Source organism: Cibotium barometz, chromosome 49 (genome assembly GCF_041138505.1).
Source record: "Cibotium barometz isolate CiBa-2024 chromosome 49, ASM4113850v1, whole genome shotgun sequence".
NCBI lineage: Eukaryota > Viridiplantae > Streptophyta > Polypodiopsida > Cyatheales > Cibotiaceae > Cibotium > Cibotium barometz.
Window position 1 is genome coordinate 6,820,890 of NC_141094.1, and position 17,385 is coordinate 6,838,274.

The 17,385-nt window shown below is 40.3% G+C and overlaps 2 protein-coding genes across 4 annotated transcripts; both read right to left on the bottom strand.

The window, feature by feature from the left end:
* Positions 1-1,303: 1,303 nt before the first annotated feature.
* Positions 1,304-4,593, bottom strand: LOC147610236 (uncharacterized). Of its 3 annotated transcripts, XM_086786314.1 has the most exons (12): positions 3,883-4,587; positions 3,667-3,795; positions 3,498-3,584; positions 3,245-3,367; positions 3,083-3,145; positions 2,831-2,982; positions 2,608-2,736; positions 2,356-2,529; positions 2,131-2,268; positions 1,868-1,962; positions 1,656-1,757; positions 1,304-1,548 (listed from the first exon to the last, which is right to left on the bottom strand). In XM_086786314.1, the coding sequence occupies exons 1-10, from the start codon at positions 4,369-4,371 to the stop codon at positions 1,884-1,886; spliced, it is 1,563 nt and encodes a 520-aa protein (XP_086642440.1). In that variant the 5' UTR covers positions 4,372-4,587; the 3' UTR covers positions 1,304-1,548; positions 1,656-1,757; positions 1,868-1,883. The 3 variants fall into 3 exon arrangements, with proteins under 3 accessions (XP_086642440.1, XP_086642441.1, XP_086642442.1); XM_086786315.1 differs by lacking the exons at positions 1,304-1,548; positions 1,656-1,757; positions 1,868-1,962 and having other exon boundaries at positions 2,132-2,268; positions 2,679-2,736; positions 3,883-4,592; XM_086786316.1 differs by lacking the exons at positions 1,304-1,548; positions 1,656-1,757; positions 1,868-1,962; positions 2,131-2,268 and having other exon boundaries at positions 2,399-2,562; positions 2,679-2,736; positions 3,883-4,593.
* A 9,089-nt stretch (positions 4,594-13,682) lies between these two features.
* LOC147610237 (ABC transporter I family member 17-like) lies at positions 13,683-15,103 on the bottom strand. The gene is made up of 3 exons (XM_086786476.1): positions 14,597-15,103; positions 14,276-14,463; positions 13,683-14,168 (listed from the first exon to the last, which is right to left on the bottom strand). Exons 1-3 carry the CDS (start codon positions 14,916-14,918, stop codon positions 13,920-13,922), a joined length of 759 nt encoding a protein of 252 aa, XP_086642602.1. The 5' UTR covers positions 14,919-15,103; the 3' UTR covers positions 13,683-13,919.
* Positions 15,104-17,385: the final 2,282 nt, after the last annotated feature.

The following is a 17,385-nucleotide window of genomic DNA, read 5'->3' on the forward strand; positions in this document are numbered from 1 at the left end:
TATTTGGTGCCCACATTGCTGCACAAAAACATTGTTGGTAGACCCCCTTTCTACCCTCTCTTGTCACACTTGCCATGGTTTATTGCCTTTAACTGAAAGACATGCTCCCGTCGGTGTTGAAGGCGTCCTCATAGACAAGTATGTGCTATTATGCGATGGATTACAAAGCTTGCAATGTAAGATCATGTCTTGTTTGTATGGTGATTGTAAGGATGAGGAGAGACACTTTTCTTTGACTCTTCCAAGTGGACAAGTCCTCGAAAATATATACGCATCGCGCGTTAGACTTGTGTTGTTGTACACTTGATATATGAGGATGGTGGCAATTATTGTGTTATTTTGTATTTGTGTGGCATTGGATTTATGTATGATCTCTCTCATTGTTGAGTGTTTATGATCTCTCCTTGGTAAGCATTTGGATGATCTCTCTCATTGTTTATATAGTGTTTGTAAAGACTTTGTTGTAAATTAGGACTGTGTAGTAAACTAAGACTATGCAAAAACTAGGACTGTGCAATAAACTAGGACTGTGCAGTAAACTAGGACTGTGCAGTAAACTAGGTCTATGCAAACACTAAGACAAGCCGAAGTACAAATGTTGTGAAATGGTGGCAAGTACTGTGTTATTTTTTTGTATTTGTGCGGCATTGGATTTATGTATGATCTCTCTCATTGTTGAGTGTTTATGATCTCTCCTTGGTAAGCATTTGGATGATCTCTCTCATTGTTTATATGGTGATTGTAAGGACTTTGTTGTAAATTAGGACTGTGTATTAAACTAGGACAATGTGTAAAATAGGACTGTGCAATAAACTAGGACTGTGCAGTAAACTAGGACTATGCAGTAAACTAGGACTGTGCAGTAAACTAGGTCTATGCAAACACAGAGAAGCCGAAGTACAAATGTTGTGAATTGGTGGCAAGTACTGTGTAATTTTTTTGTATTTGTGCGGCATTGGATTTATGTATGATCTCTCTCATTGTTGAGTGTTTATGATCTCTCCTTGGTAAGCATTTGGATGATCTCTCTCATTGTTTATATAGTGTTTGTAAAGACTTTGTTGTAAATTAGGATTGTGTAGTAAACTAAGACTATGCAAAAACTAGGACTGTGCAATAAACTAGGACTGTGCAGTAAACTAGGACTGTGCAGTAAACTAGGACAAGCCGAAGTACAAATGTTGTGAAATGGTGGCAAGTACAAATGTTTTGCATAAAGTAAAAATCAACCCTAAAACCAAAAATAAGTACTACAATGACACATGTAGCATTCCAACCAAAACATTTAGCATTCCATGGAAGTGTAGCCTTACAAATCGTGCACAACTTATCTCGAAATTCAATTTTGTGCGAACTATAAAATCCCAACTTAACATAAAATGTCATATATCATGGAATGGCATAAGCCATCCATTGACAAAAAACTAACATAGCAAACTAAGGTCACGATGGTAAGGACAGATGCTCATCCACTACATGGCTAAGCCAAGAATTGAACTCATCCTTCAACTTCATGACGTATCCATGGTCGAACCACTTCTTTGATAGCTACACAAGGAAAAAAGCAATGTTAGAGTTTATAACACCAAATTCACATTTAGCTCATACATAGCAAGAGATTTCATAAGGAAGCTTTTTAATAAGCATGTGGATACCCAATGCTTTGGAGGTGTATGTATAAGGCTCCCATCGATTAGTTTCTTGATAAATGCCATTACATAAAATCCGCAATCAATTACGTTTGGTTGTTTTGGCACCTACAATGTTTACATACGTATGTCTCATTTGATCGAATCCAAAAAATGCCATATATCATGCTATATATATCATGTCTCAATATTCAAAGCCAAAATTAATTTTCACATACCTCTATACACTTCAACTCAAACCCAGTGGATGGGCATGCAAGAGACTCTTGTAAATGGTCCATGTGTGCAACTTGAAGAAATTGACTCAAGAACTCTACAAATATATACATGTAAAATGTTAGCTAGCATTTACCCAAGCATTATGGATTCATGAACTTCAAAGTAAAGCTCTTGTCTTACCGTTGCACAATGGAAACATATTCGCCCGAATTTACCCAAGCATTATGGATTCATGAACTTCAAAGTAAAGCTCTTGTCTTACCGTTGCACAATGGAAACATACTCGCCCGAATTCCCTACATGCAGTGAGTCTAGGTGAAGGAGAATATTTTTTCTCGATGACAAGCCTCTCACCTTCATGCTGTGGGAATTATAGACCACAAAAAGAGTCCAGTGGTGCCTAAGAAACATGAAGTTGTGAGTGCTTTGTCTACTCATGACAAAACCAAGAACACATGCATCAATATGAGTAAAGTATTGACCTTACCTATGTACTAGAGGTAGAAACAAGAACACATGCTTGCTCAGATCAATATGTCCAAAGAAATTCTGCAAGGAAGTATTCCTCGTTGGACGCCGTGAAGCCACATAGTCATACCACAAACTATCCACGAATGTAACCTTCTCCAGAGCATCTACAGGTAGGGTTTTTTCCATCCACCTACAAAATGAACATGCTTTACGCATCTTTGAGCTGCAAATCCAAAAGCTATATTTCAGAATTGAAAAATTTACCGACATGGCAAATAGGTTAAGCACACGAGTAGACGCTTCCACATTCATGATTGACTTGGCTAATTGCACATCCACCTCGGCAATGAATCCCCAACGTGTAGAGTGTAAGTGAATAGTCACTCCGTGTTGAAGTCTACACAACCAAAAAATCAATCCTTGCGTAACTTAAAACCATGCATATGATAAGATAATTCAATATTCAAGCCATAGAGTTATAAAAAGTATACCTTTCATAGACCGCACTTAGATCTTTTACCTTGCCCAAGACATTGTGCGTCTTAATGTCACTAGTGGATATTGTTATTATTACATTTGAAGGCTTACTCTCACTCGGAGAGCTAATATCAAAATAAGTTGCATTTACATTGCAAGCCATCCCCTTCAAGTTCAAACAAACAAGAGTTGACATAAGGAGCCATGGTATTTGAAATAAATCCTACTCTTAAATTGTGTACGAAGAGACATCTTCCACCCCTTACCTTCTTCCGTTTCTTACTTTTTTTAGAGAGTCCTACATGAGCCTCCTTGTTGACAATTTTCTCCTAAAGTGAGGAAACAAGAAATAAAGCATATTTATGTATTTTAGTGTAAGGAAAACAACCTCAAAGTAGTACAAAGGTTGAAGAGATGTATTTTCATACCGTTGTAAGGGAGGCTTTTCCCTCGAATTCCACATTTCTCATCGACACTTCGTCATCGATTATTTTGTTTCCATGTGAGGAGCCTTCACTATCATGGATTTGAACATTTTTCTTTGATCGAGTCTTATGAATTGGAAGATTACGAAGTTTCATGGTAAATACAATTTAAGGTTAGTACCATGTTTTTAAAGAAGCCCTCTACTTAACTAGTACATCAGAAGCCCTCATACCAACTAGTACATCCATCTCTTACCTTCAAAGGAGAAAAAACAACACACTTTTGTCTCTTCTTCACTTGAGATGGAGCCACATGCTCATGGTTCGCCTCATCAAGAGAGCCCTTCAAGAGAGTGGCATGTTATGAGAGTAAAGATAACAAACAATGAACAAGTTAAAAAAACAAAAAATCATATCTTGCATACCAAAGGAGGAGACTCTTTCTGATTTTCATCCTTGCCGCTTGTCAATACGTCCTCATCGAGGTTTTCCATCCGTTGAGAACCCACTTCACCATCATCATTGTCAGAATCATCACTTTCTTTTTGGTGTCGCTACAAGATGCAAAATGAGAGCTTAATAATATTCATGGTATAAATATATTTCACAATTAAGGTTAATAGGACAAGAGAAAATCTCACATGTCTGGAATATCCCTCTTTAATGCGCCGTTCAATCCCTTGCATGCGTTTCTCCTTGTTCTCCATGTATTGTTCCATGCCCTTGGCAACAAATCCCTCGATGAATGCTTCCTTTTGCATGTTGTAGGCTCTCTTAGACAAGTTGGTAGGAGCTTTCTTTTCCCAAGCATCTTCAGCCAAAAGTCTTTGTTTCTTTTCATTGTTTTTCATGTTGATTTGAAATTTACGTTTTGCATCTAGAAACCTTGTCTGTGATTGCTTTGCAGCACTCTTTGAAGCTCCTTGCATTCCACCACCCAAGGGGCGTCCTGTCTTTTGAAGTGGGATATCCACCTCTAAGCCATGGTCGACTTTCAAGTGGCGAATCATATGAATTCTCTTGATATAGTTCGTGTTCCATCTAGGACACGTATCTGAGACTCGACATTGCCGAGCAAGTTTCCCAGAAGGAAGAATTATCTCCTCATAAAGAGGGTTTGCAAGTGGCATCTAATAGCAATGAGTACCGAACTCACCATCAATATAAAGAGGTGACATACACAAATTGGTACCACATACTTTTAGCAAAAAGAAAGACTACAAGAATATGTGCACAAGGGTTAAACTAGGTTGAAGCTTTAAGTGTGTCATGTATGCATGGTTACATATTACTAAACACATGCATGACAAGAAGACATTAATCATGGCAATAAGTGAACACAAGAATGGCTATAAGCATGCATGCAATAAGCACCATCGTTAAAAGAAGGCTGGTTCTCAAAATGGGTCTGTTTGTATAGTAAACCAGGGATAAATAAGCACCATCGTTAAAAGAAGGCTGATTTTCAAACTATAAGCATGCATGCAATAAGCACCATCATTAAAAGAAGGCTGGTTTTCAAACTGGGTCTGTTTGTATAGTAAACTAGGGATAAAGTACGATTGTGTACTAAACTAGTGTGTAATCTATTTTGAAAAAAAACGTCAAGCTACTTGAACGTTCCAAAGAAATAAAAAAAAAACGTCAAGGAGGAATGCAAGAAGAAGGCACCGTGTGATATAGTCTGATTGACAGCTAAGGGAGGGAGGATGTGCCTCGTCGCTCGATGTATCACCGCCGTAACTTGGACTTCTGCCTTGGCGGACGTTACAGCCTCCTTTGCAGGTACGGCGGACGTGCAGGACGACGAGCGCGCAGTTCCTTGTGAACTGGGGCGGCTGCAGGATAGCGACAGGTCGCTAGGTATTAGCGGTGTCATCCGATGGCCAGGAATCGCGGGATCATCTCAGACGTACGATCCATTTTCTCCTAGTTCGCGCTGCGCTCGTCCTAGTTTAGTTCTTGCATACAAGTGATCCGACGGCCGAGAATCGCGCGCTCGTCTCAGCCACCGTCGATTGCGCGTCCTAGTTTAGTTTTAGATCGCATGGGATCGGATGGCCGAGAATCGCGCGCTCGTCTCAGCCATCGATCCCACCTGAGGCACTTAATAAATGCACCGTGTGATATAGCGACGAGGGCTAGCGGACGAGTGGAAAAGGGGGGGTAAGTGAGTGGGAGAACCTTACGGACCAAGGGGCTGGTAGACGCGGTGGAACAAGAGAGAGAGGGGGTTGACGGATGAAACAAAGGGGGAAAGGGTTGGCGGATGAACCAAGGAGGATGGAACGGGGGTTGGCAGAACAACCAGAGCACATTCGGGAGTAGTTGGATTTTTTATTTATTTTTTGGTGGGGTGGGGTAGGGGGGGGGGCCTATGGTGAAGGAAAGGGTGCAAGGGAGGCTTTGGGGCGATAAGCCTTGATCCTCGAGCCGTTGACCAGTGGTGGGAGAAGCAGGCCATCCAAAGTTTAGAGCTGCACGATGTCGTGAGGAAGAATTTGGTGGATGAGAAATGGTCCTTCTCAAGCTGGGACGACGAGCTTCTTTCCTTGTTTCAAATAACGGTCTTGGTACACAAAGACCAACTGGTCATTTTGGAATGGGGGCTTCCTGAGATGGGGCAGTCATGCCATGCTTTCGTTCTATTTTGTTTCACCTCCAAAGCCGGGTTTTTTAATGCCCAGGTTTTGTCTAGGATGGTCAGGCAAGGCACTGAAGTGCTGAGGGTAGTGTCATCTTGGCGGGACGTCCCTACGCGGTGGGAACCTTGGTTGAATTTGAAGGGTCCAATGGCCTCCACGTTGTGGACCAGTTCAAAGGGATTGTGGTGTGTTGTGGCTTTGAAGGCGGTTCTGTAAGCCCACAAGTTTCCGAGGAGGGCCTCCGACCAATGACTGGGGTGTTGATACATCTTGCATAGTAAGTGACAGAGCACTTTGTTGGTGCTTTCCGCATGCCCATTGGCCCGGGAGTAATAAGCACATGACTTGCAGTGGAAGATCTTATAGCTTCTCACAATACGGTAGTGGTGACTTCATTGATGAAAAGGGAGCCTTTGTCATCACTGGTGACTTCCAAGGGGCAATCGAAGTGGACAAGGATGTGCTTGTATAAGAACCGTGCCACAAGGATGTGCTTGTATGAGAACGGAGCCACTGTATTGGCTGTGCAATCCTTGGTGGCTTCGGCTTTTAACCACTATGGAGGATGGTGGATCCTCATGAGTGGGTGTTGTGGGTGTGATAGACACTCCAAGGGTGGGAGAGGAAGTTTGGCAAGTTGGCGGAGGATGTCCTATGGACGAAGGATGTCCTACAAAGACTAAGTAGGTGGTTGGGATTGGAAATGTGAAGTCTAAGGAAGTGGATGCCCTTTGCTTGGGACAATCCCGAGTATAATGATCTTTGGATTCGAGACAATGCCTACAAGGCAGAGAACCTTTAGAGAAAGTGGGCAATGGCTTTGGTAATTACCATATTCCCCACATCTGTAGAGCAAATGAGCGGGGCGAGGTTGGGGAGGCCGAGTAGGATGGTTCACAACAATTGCCATGGTGGTTGGTGTAGGAGGATTAGGGGTGGGTGGTGAAAGGTAGGTAACCTGAGGAAGGGGGAGGGAATGGGTTAGCAAGGAGGCACTAGCCTCAAATTTTTGTGGAATGAAAAATGGCAATTGTAGCATAATGGGAAAGGTTACGGGCTATCGAGGCAAGATGAGGAGCTTGTTGCTGATGACATTGATGGATCCCCTTGAGGTAGTAGCAATCATTGTCTTCATGTCATCCTTTTTCACAAAAGGAGCAGTACCTCCTTTTTGGGAGTTCTTGGATGATGTGTCCAAGTGATTGGCATATAGCACACCACATGCCCTTCTTGAATGAGTGTTCAATTCTTCAAGATGAGGAGCTTTTGCTGATGACATTGATGGATCCCCTTGAGGTAGTAGGAATCATTGTCTTCATGTCATCCTTTTTCACAAAAGGAGCAGTACCTCCTTTTTGGGAATTCTTGGACGATGTGTCCAAGTGATTGGCATATAGCACACCACATGCCCTTCTTGGATGAGTATTCAATTCTTCAATATCCCTTTTGAGTTGGAGCAAGGTACTCTCCTCGCTCAGAGTTTTCTAGCACACTTTGAGTGCCTCCAGCTCCTACTTCAGCTAAGCCACTGGGTCATCCAGTTGTGTCATTGTTGGATGTACAGAGCCCACATCACGCTCACATTTTCAAGTTGAGAGGCTAGCTCTTGGAATTCCAACAACGTAGTTGGTGTGGGCCGGCTCTCTCTAATCTTGTATTCAGTGGACCTGGGCCAGGCCTATGTCACCCACTGATGCACTATGAAGTCACCAAGGTAAGTCGGTAAGTGGGCCACCAGCACTGTGGTCCGTGTCACAATTTCTTACACCCTTTCCCTTGGTAGTAGTTGTAGCTTCCCCAACTCTTCAAGAATGTGGTCCTCATAGTTACTAGGATGGAATGTGCAGAGAAAGGTGTTCTTCAGAGAGTGGTCTAGTCTACAAAGTGATCGATTAGAAATTGACTGAACCACTTGTTTGCAAAACCTTGGAGAGTGAATGGAAAGAGAACCAAGAAGGCATCCTCCTGCTCAAGGCCCCAGCGCTTGCAGATGGAGATGAACCATCGGATGTGGTCATCCACTTCCTTAGTGGATGATCCTTTGAAGGTTGGAAGCTTAACGTTGACTTGGCCCCAGCACGGTGGAAAGGGATTCTGTGCTAGTAGGAGAATTGCCTAGACCAGTAAGATTGACTAGACCAATAAGATTGGCTTGGCTTCCCACATTGTTATCGAGGGTGGGATTACCAAGGTTAGCTACCATAGGAAGAGGTGGAAAGGAGACTTGATTTGACACAAAGCTTGAGAGAGGAAATGCATATGCATAAAGCAATAAAGTGGAAGAGAGTGAAAAAAGAAGAGTCACAACCTCTTTTCATGAGTCATGTACTTCTCCAACCACCCAAACTACGTTTTCTTGATATTTTATTATTTCAAAAAGCATACAACTTGTATATATCCTAAGGTTGCAAATTTGAGGCTTTATTTTGCTTATATGGCTAAGATTTCTATGCTATAACCAAAGTCAAGAGAAAAATGTGTATGGCATTTAACAAATTTTACACACCCACTAAAAATGCCATCAATTACAAAGTGGTATTAAAATATTGCAATGAAATTTTATGAAGGAATAAATGCCAACAAAGCTTGATAAAATAATGAATTTTATCCATGTAGAACCACATTCTTTTAGCTTTTTTTGGTGCCAAAATTCGAGGCTAACAAGAAGGAGCCATGATCGAGGTCTCGGTTGGTGGAATTGAACGGTAGAAGCCCGCGAATGCGGGTCGGCAAGCTCTTCCAACTTTCTTTGGACTCCCTCCAATAGCTTTTCGCTATGCTCGTCGGTCCCTGCAACAAACGACCCGATTCGAAGAGCAAACTTGGAGGTGAAAGGTGATCGGATAATTGAAAGGTGATCAACTACTCTCGCCAATGACCTTGATTCCAATGGGACTAAATTTAATTCCATTTTGATGACATGGTTATCCGAGAATGGGTGCCACTGGCTCATGTTCTCACCTTCGAGTCACTCACCAACAAGACTCAAGATTGCCCATAACAAGGTGTCCACCATCCTCACCAAGCTGCTTTCTATTCAACCGCCAAATTGGGTTGAAGCCATTACCAACCAGCTCTAAAGCTTTTGCAAAGACCCAACAAGCAAGGTACATTGCTTACATGTACTCACATAGGTCCCGTGTCTTGCTATTCACAAAGAGGTTCTACCCCATGTGACTCATTCATCCCAATTCTAATCTTTAACGGGCCCACATTTAGTATAAAATTCTTGTCCCAAGGTATGGTACACAAGCTACTTGAAAAAAGAGTCAAAGAAAGCACAATGAAAAGTATCAAAGAAAGCAATACATTAGTTTTTATTGGAATAAGCTTCTATACACACCAGCCCACCTTTTTCCCAATGCGCATTCACACCACTTGCAATATAAACACCGGCTATACATATAAAATTTATGTAGGAATTGTTATTTAGAAAACCTATATTGAGCCTCATTCACTAACAACCCTCTAGGTACATTTCTAGATGGGGGGACCATGGTAGGTGTAAGCCTAGCCCACCATATGTGGCCCATGGTATGCCCCATCGCCCGAACCTTCCTCAAATCAATAGGAACCTTTAGTGGCCTTGTCTTCAATCCTCAATACCTCTATCCCACATGCTTGATAACTACACCAAATCCCTCGAGCCATAGAGAGCACCTAGTTCCATTCACAACCATGAGAAACGCCCATCTGCCCCAAACCATGTAATAATCTTGACTCCCCAAGAAAAGGAATGTCATGTAAATGCCAAAGAAAGTGAAAGAAAGTAGTGGATTTTGAGAAGTCTTTGTGTTAAAGAAGTGTGCACATACGGGAACACCTTCCTCCCATTACCCATGCATGTCACCTACATATTTCACTACTGGCATCACAATGTTTTTCACTTCTTGCATCTCATGATAGAAACAAATACATGCACCTATATATAGCCTCGTCATCAAGGCCAACCCCCCAACAAGTACATCTTTGGAGGGGGGAGATGATGGTAGGCATAATCGAGGCCCATGGTACAACCCATCACCTAGAGAACTCTCAAACTTACAGAAACCTCTAAGAAGCTTCCATGCACGTAACCTCTGCTTTGACTCTAATTTATCACTAGCACAACCTTACGTTGTTGGCCAATATTTCACACATGAATTAGAAGCCTCATCTCTCAACATCGTGTTGTGAGCTCCAAACATACTCACATGTCGCTTTGCCCATGCAAATCATCCTAGTTCTCATTTCACCAATCCCAGGGTGTAGACCACTTCTACGCTCACTACCTAATCTTGAAGGGTCCACATCAACCAACAAAGGCCTGACATGAAGAAGCTCTGTCACCTACTATCAATTTTCATGCTACATTGACACACTGCCAACCATTAGGGCTACCCAAAGCATCCTATCACTTTTTCATACTTTTGGCTATGGATTAGTTCCTGAATCATACCACTTAGCATGTCCATCAACATCATGGTGTATCTTGGACCATCCACACCTTTCCACCTTGATGGTGTTACTTCACCATTGACTTAGGTGATATATGGATGGGGCATGCTAAGCCACATCATAAGCTAACATGGTTTCACCTGCTGCCCTACCTATCATAAGGCGCTTAAAGTTTTCCATCTTACCCTTGGAAATGAGCACTTTACCTTTTGTAAGATGGGGATGGAATATATGAATCAACTGTAACATGTGCTTAATATCAAACAGGGAAAGTCTATAAACTCTATGTACATAGTTGCTTAAGACTAGTTGCTTAAGACTAGTAATAAAGACTAGTAATAAAGGCTGGTCCATTTTTAAGGTTGATTGGCCTAGTGTGAAAACTAGTCACATTAATTACTCCCTTGCAATAGTTTACTTGTGAGCTCCTCTTCTTCCCTGTTCTTACTTGCTTGCATGCTCTTATTACTTGCTTGCATGCTCTTATTACTTGTAAGCTCCTCTTCTTCCCTCTTCTTACTTGCTTGCATGCTTTTCTTAATTGTGAGCTCCTCTTCTTCCTTGCTTGCATGCTTTTCTTAATTGTGAGCTCCTCTTCTTCCTTGTTCTTACTTGCTTGCATGCTCTTATTACTTGCTTGCATGCTCTTATTACTTGTAAGCTCCTCTTCTTCCCTCTTCTTACTTGCTTGCATGCTTTTCTTAATTGTGAGCTCCTCTTCTTCCTTCTTCTTACTTGCTTGCATGCTCTTCTTACTTGTGAGGTCCTCTTCTTCCCTCTTATTACTTTCTTGCATGCTATTGCATTCTTACATGCTAGATGGATGCTTGTTTGAATAGGTTTGAGTGTGGGTTTTCCATTGTATTCTTCTTCTTTCCCCACCTTTTGTGAGAGAGAACCATTATGAAGGACCATATCTTGTTGCCTCCATCTATAAAGGCATAGAGAGCATTCTGGTGTGTGACAACGGAGTGAGGACACGAGGAACAAGCTCGCACATCCACATAGAAAAGTTACAGTTTGCAGCTCTAAAGTAAGACCCAATGATGCATGCTTTGGAAAGGATAAAGTAAGGTCTTAACTTAAACACCATGTGTCAAGATAGTTATTTACTCTATCTCGCGGGTAACACAAAATAGTTCTAGTCTCCATTTTTCGGTGGTGCCATTTTTACATAGATCCCACTTTTTTAGAGTCACACTTGTGCTTCTTGCTCTCATATATACCACATAGTTGCTCTAGTATTTTAAAACATTTGACCATTGTCAGGGTTAGTAAGAGTGCTTCTTGCTTCCATGTATACCACACACAAAGTTTCTTTAGTATTTTGAACCATTTGACCATTTTTAGGGTTCATAAGGGTGCTCCTCTAGCTAGCTAAGCTTGTATGCTTCCAAAGGGTGAAACTCACAACATGAAGAGTATACCCTTAGAGCTATTCATAGTCTTCACAACACATAAATGTTTCTTTAACAACATACATAAATGTTTCTTTAACAACATACATAAATGTTTCTTTATTCTCTTCATGTTACTTTTTCACTCAGTGCCGTCTTTGAGCTCTTGATTTATCATTTCTCTTTAGTCTCATTCCCAAGTTAGGATTTTTCAAATATTGAGTACCTAGGGCAAATTTTTATTCCCTTTTAAACACATTAATCTCAAAATGATAACTCATCCTTCATACATATAGGTGAGCTCGTGATGTGGTGAAAGTAATCTCAAAATGGCTAAGCAATTAAAGCGCCAAAGTGCAACTATTGGCCTTGATGTAATCATCATGGTTGCATGCTATGCATTCAAATTTTAGTGTAATTCAAAGGATTTTAAGCATGTATGCATGCACATGGACACACATGAGATTGACAATGAAAGGATCTTACTTAACCAGATAAGAAAACTACCTCTTAAGCACTGAAAGAGATGATGATGAAGGCTCGTGAGGTAAAGTGGACTACGTGATTATGTGGTGAAATTTGTTTAACCTTAACCATTGTTTATTTCATGGAACATTAAATGATAAAGCATTAGCTCTAATTATGTAGTACATAATGGGCATCAACATCTTGTTATGCTTTTGTGAATCATTGCATGAGTATATGAATAGCACAATAGGTAGTAAGACCTTTCAAGTTTGGTAGTCCATCTCATGATTCTCGGGCATGCCTTGTCATTACGCCTCCAAACAATGAGACATGGCCATATTAATATTACCTCAATATTACATAGAGTTCCTTTCAAGGGTGTTGGCTTGTGTCAAGAGAAGTCGGGGATGTGTATGATCTTTTCCATGTTTTCTATGTTTCATGCTCTACTAGATTTGAAAAAACAATCCTAAAGCCAACGAACTTGTTAGAGAGCTGTAGAATCAATTTTCTTTAAATTATGGAGCACATAAAACTTACTATGAGAATTTCAATTTACAAATCAAACTTACCAAGCTATGGCTACAAAGAGAAGTCGGATGTGTATGATCTTTTCCATGTTTTCTATGTTTCATGCTCTACTAGATTTGAAAAAACAATCCTAAAGCCAACGAGCTTTTCAGAGAGCTGTAGAATCAATTTTCTTTAAATTATGGAGCACATAATACTTACTATGAGAATTTCAATTTACAAAAATCAAACTTACCAAGCTTATATGGCTACAAAGTTGTTGTTTTAATAAAATAGATACAATATACGGTGAGAATTCGATTACACAAAATGAACTCACAAATCTACAGTACTATTATTACAAGAGAAAAGGTATTATTTCAAGGAATGACACATTCCTTGGGTCTTGTAATTTTTGGAGAAGTGTACCAACTCTCTATCCACATAAAAGTGTGATTATATTAAATGTTTATAATATATTTATTTATACATGTATATGTATACACATCTACACACGTATAAATATATATTGTGTGTGTGTACATACATACATATATATATATATATATATATATATATATATATATATGTATGTATGTATGTATGTATGTATGTATGTATGTATGTATGTATATATATATATATTTACACATGTATTAATTGTGTCTTTACAAGAAAGTGTGTATATACTTTTGCTACCTATTGATAAAATCTGCATGTTATAAAGCTTCAAAATCAGTTTGTTGAAACAAAACAATACTCAAATCAAAGTTTTTAGAACTGATCTCAGATGGAGTATCAAAGTGCTCGAATTAAATCCACAAATTCATTGTACAATGTGTACTAGAACAAAAGCATTCTTCTAATGAAGGGCACATTCTTTGGCCCTTGTAACTTTTTAGGAGAAGTGTACTAACTCTCAACCCATATCAAATTAATATATGTATAAATATGCAAAGTGCTCGTAGTGGATGCCAAAGTTTAAAAATCAAATCGTATATGCTCAGTACCAAAGTGCTCGAATCAAATTCACAAGTCCATGATAAAATGTTCACTAGGACAAGTCCATGATACAATGTTCACTGGTACAATGTTCATTAGGAGCTCGAACATAACTCTTGTCTCACAAGCTTCTGCTTAAGGAACACAGTAATTAAAAAGGCATTTATATCACGTTGCATTATTCTATGTATCCTGTGTATTCTACCGAAAGATTACTGTTTAGCTGGCTTCGAGGAATTGCTTGACCATGGGATGGGCTGAATTGGCAAGCTCATCTGCCCCTGAAACTTCCACTACTTCGCCGTTGACCAGGACGCAAACAAGGGAGGCAATTCGTTGGACCTGCTTAACGCTATGGGAGACCATGACGATGGTGAGGCCCTTCTTGCTGAGGGTGCTCACGGCGTCTTCAATGTGATGGGTGGATATCGGATCCAAGGCACTTGTGGGCTCATCCAGCAGCAGGACCTTCATAAAACCACCATTAATTAAGCCGCCACAGTATTAATGAGATCAATCACTAATTAATCTCTCTCTCTCTCTATCTCTCTTTCAAACACACATACACGTCCCACCTCAGGATCGTTTGCAAGCGTGCGCGCCAAAGCCACCCTCTGGGCTTGCCCCACTGACAGACCCACAACTGCCTTTGAAGCAAAAGACGGATCCAGATCTGCAAGCTTCAAAAGCTCTTCCACCCTCGAGTCATCTATCTTATCCCCACAAAGACTCGGCCCATACCTCACATTATCAGCTACAGTTCCTGTGCATCAAAACAGACTAAATAAATTATAGCAGCTGCACAAAAGCAAGCAGAATTAGTCTCAAAGAATCATCTCCTTTGATATGCAAACGGCTAAGGCGCATGTGATGAAGGCAGCAGGCATGATCATTACCGTCAAACATTGCCGGCAGCTGAAAGAGCATGCCTACCCTACGACGTACAGAAATAACGTTGAGACCCGTCACGTCCTCTCCGTCTAAGAAGACGGAGTCTGCCGGAGGCTCCCATAGCTTGTTGAGAGCTCGCAGAAACGTTGATTTCCCACTGCCGCTTGGCCCTATGACGCCCACAACGGCGCCCGCAGGGATGTCCAGGGACACCCCCTTAAGGATGGGCACGCCCGTGTCCTCAGCAAAACGGTCCAGCTTCCTCACACTGATCTTGGCAAAAGACTCAGCTTGCGGAGGTATCTCCAAGAGGTGCTCCCTGCTCATGATGCAGGGTCGTGGTGAAACTCAAGACGCTTCCTAGGCTGCAAGAGAGAAGTATAATTGCTAACAACCCCCTGGCCTCATCGTATAACCCTGTGCTAGAGGTACTGCACGGGTGACCTGCAGTACACAGTACCTTCAACCAGGGAAGGTAGTACCTTCCTGATTGAAGGAAGGTGGTACCTTCCTTGTCAATGATTCCAATTAGTTGTTAATCTGCCCACTGGGAACCCTGAAGCCGTCCCCACGAGAAAGGCCAGTTTTCAAACGCAACACACGCCAAATGATGGACCCCCCCCCCTCTCTCTCTCTCTCTCTCTCTCTCTCTCTCTAGTACTGTAGCCATTCGCTCATCAGGCTCCTAACCAAGAGAACGTAGGTTCAGGTCCCATACCTTGCACTTCAGTTGGCAGATCTCTACTGTTAACGTGTTTCCATGTAACCGTTTGTGTGTGTCATAGCTCTTATACAAGGTTCAAGTTCCATCTCTTGCAACTCAATCTCGTCTTATGGATCGTTTGGCTAGGGTAGGCTCTTCTTGTCATGTTTGTATACCTCACCATCGCCCACTAAATTTTTCACATGGGCATCGTTTGGTGACCTTGGATGGGTACTCTGTCCTCCACATCAAAGCACACACTCTTGTTTTCCATGAATTTGCATTTAAGGTATCTCTTTACTGATCACACACGCGTACCTTGCAACAGGAGGCACAATGCTATCTTAAACAAACAATATGATTTTATCCTTAAAAACAGAGGCATTCAAAACACTTAAGAGACACTTCCTTTTGAATTAACTTTACCCTTACTTCTTGTCCACACACTTTTGCCATTGTACACCCTTTTTCCCATAGAGCCACACATGTAAGGACTTCTACCTCCAAGCTATATTTTCACTTGCATCAGCAATTTTTAATTTTCCTCCTTGGTTCATGCACCCCATGTGTTCACTACCTAGCCAATGGTGATGCCTCATTGCCTGCTTCGTTAAAAACACACCTTTGTGCAACCTCATGCATTCCTTCTCCTTCAACTTGTATACTTTTCCTCCCTCATGGAGTTCCCTCTTCAACTGTCTTTCATTCATGTACACTCTTCTCACCATTGGAGGAATGATCTAGAAATTTTTAAATTTGTGGTTATCTCCATTTTTTCAAGAGAATAAAGTAAATATTGTATGCATTCACAAGTTATGAACTTGTTTCACCTCAAAGTAAATCCTTTCAAGCTCCAATACATTCTAGATAGATTTTTGCCTCTATTTTTTCTATAGGGAGAAATATGTGATGATGTGCTTTCAAAGTTCACTTGTTTATAACATTATGCATAGACTTTTGCTTCTTTAACTTTTCAATGATAGTGCCTCTCACTAGCATAAAGAATATGAGATGATGTGCTTTCATAATAACAAACCACATAAACACTCCAAGCCATGAAACTAAACTAATAAACATCATTCACTTTTTTATATATATAAAGGATATGTTTGATTGCAAGATACTTGTAAGTTACTAGCATTGTTTCATAAATATGAAGAGTTTCTTATACATGAAAATTGTCGAACGTTCAAAAAATTCAATCCACACGAAGACAAATACTCATTATCATTGACTGTAACTTTAAAACATAGATAGACCTTTCAAATTAGTAATTTTTTAATGTATCGAAGATCAATGGCTTATAAAGTAAACTTTTACTTTGCATGTGATCATTTAATATATTAAAGGCCTATAAATGAAGTGAGCATATAAAAAATGTACTTTGTTGCATGCATTGATAGGTAAAGATTAATATTTTTCATGTCCATAAAAAAGGTCCAATTTAAAAGTACGTACAACGAGAGATTCAAAGAAAATAATTTTTAATGAGTTTTTCAATGTAGTGGCAAACTTATCGATGAGTGTTGCCACAATCATAGAGAAAAACTAAAAAACTCATTAAGCCTAGCTTTTTTATCCATCATCCCCAGTGATAGTGTGTTAAAATATGAATATGTAGGGAGTTCTAAAAGTATTGTATGTTGCAACATGCTTGAAAATTGACCTTTAAACATGAACAACTTAAAAACTTTTTGTGCAACATTTTCTCTTTATGCAAAAACAATCATCACTTGTCTTTTTTTAATTCTTGATGTACACAAGCATAAAGGGAATATATCAATTTGAAAATATTGTAGCACTTTTAAAATTCTTGAAAACTCACAATATCTATATGCAAATTGGTCTCAAAGTAGTTTTACATACATGGCATTTGTAAATTTAATCAAAAAGTCCAAACCCTTTAAGGATTATCTTTCTTAGATTAAAAGTCCGAAGTTGTGTTTGACTTAATGTGGGAAAAAAATGACTATAAAAAAAATAGGAGGAGTTTTCTTAGAATTTTAACTATGATTCTTACTCCTTTATATGGTAAGCACCTAAAAATTCACCAGTAGGTGGATGGTCGCTACAAATATGGCTTTTTGGAGG

Bases quoted from the DNA above. Each gene is read 5' to 3' on its own strand.
- LOC147610236 (XM_086786314.1), bottom strand. From the start codon at position 4,371: ATGCCACTTGCAAACCCTCTTTATGAGGAGATAATTCTTCCTTCTGGG. The intron at 3,796-3,882 runs GTGAGATTTTCT...TGCATCTTGTAG, and splicing joins AAGAGGGATATTCCAGACAT to CGACACCAAAAAGAAAGTGA. The intron at 3,368-3,497 runs GTAAGAGATGGA...CCAATTCATAAG, and splicing joins TTGTTTTTTCTCCTTTGAAG to ACTCGATCAAAGAAAAATGT.
- LOC147610237 (XM_086786476.1), bottom strand. From the start codon at position 14,918: ATGAGCAGGGAGCACCTCTTGGAGATACCTCCGCAAGCTGAGTCTTTT. The intron at 14,464-14,596 runs GTAATGATCATG...TTTGATGCACAG, and splicing joins GCTGCCGGCAATGTTTGACG to GAACTGTAGCTGATAATGTG. The intron at 14,169-14,275 runs GTGGGACGTGTA...GGTTTTATGAAG, and splicing joins CGCTTGCAAACGATCCTGAG to GTCCTGCTGCTGGATGAGCC.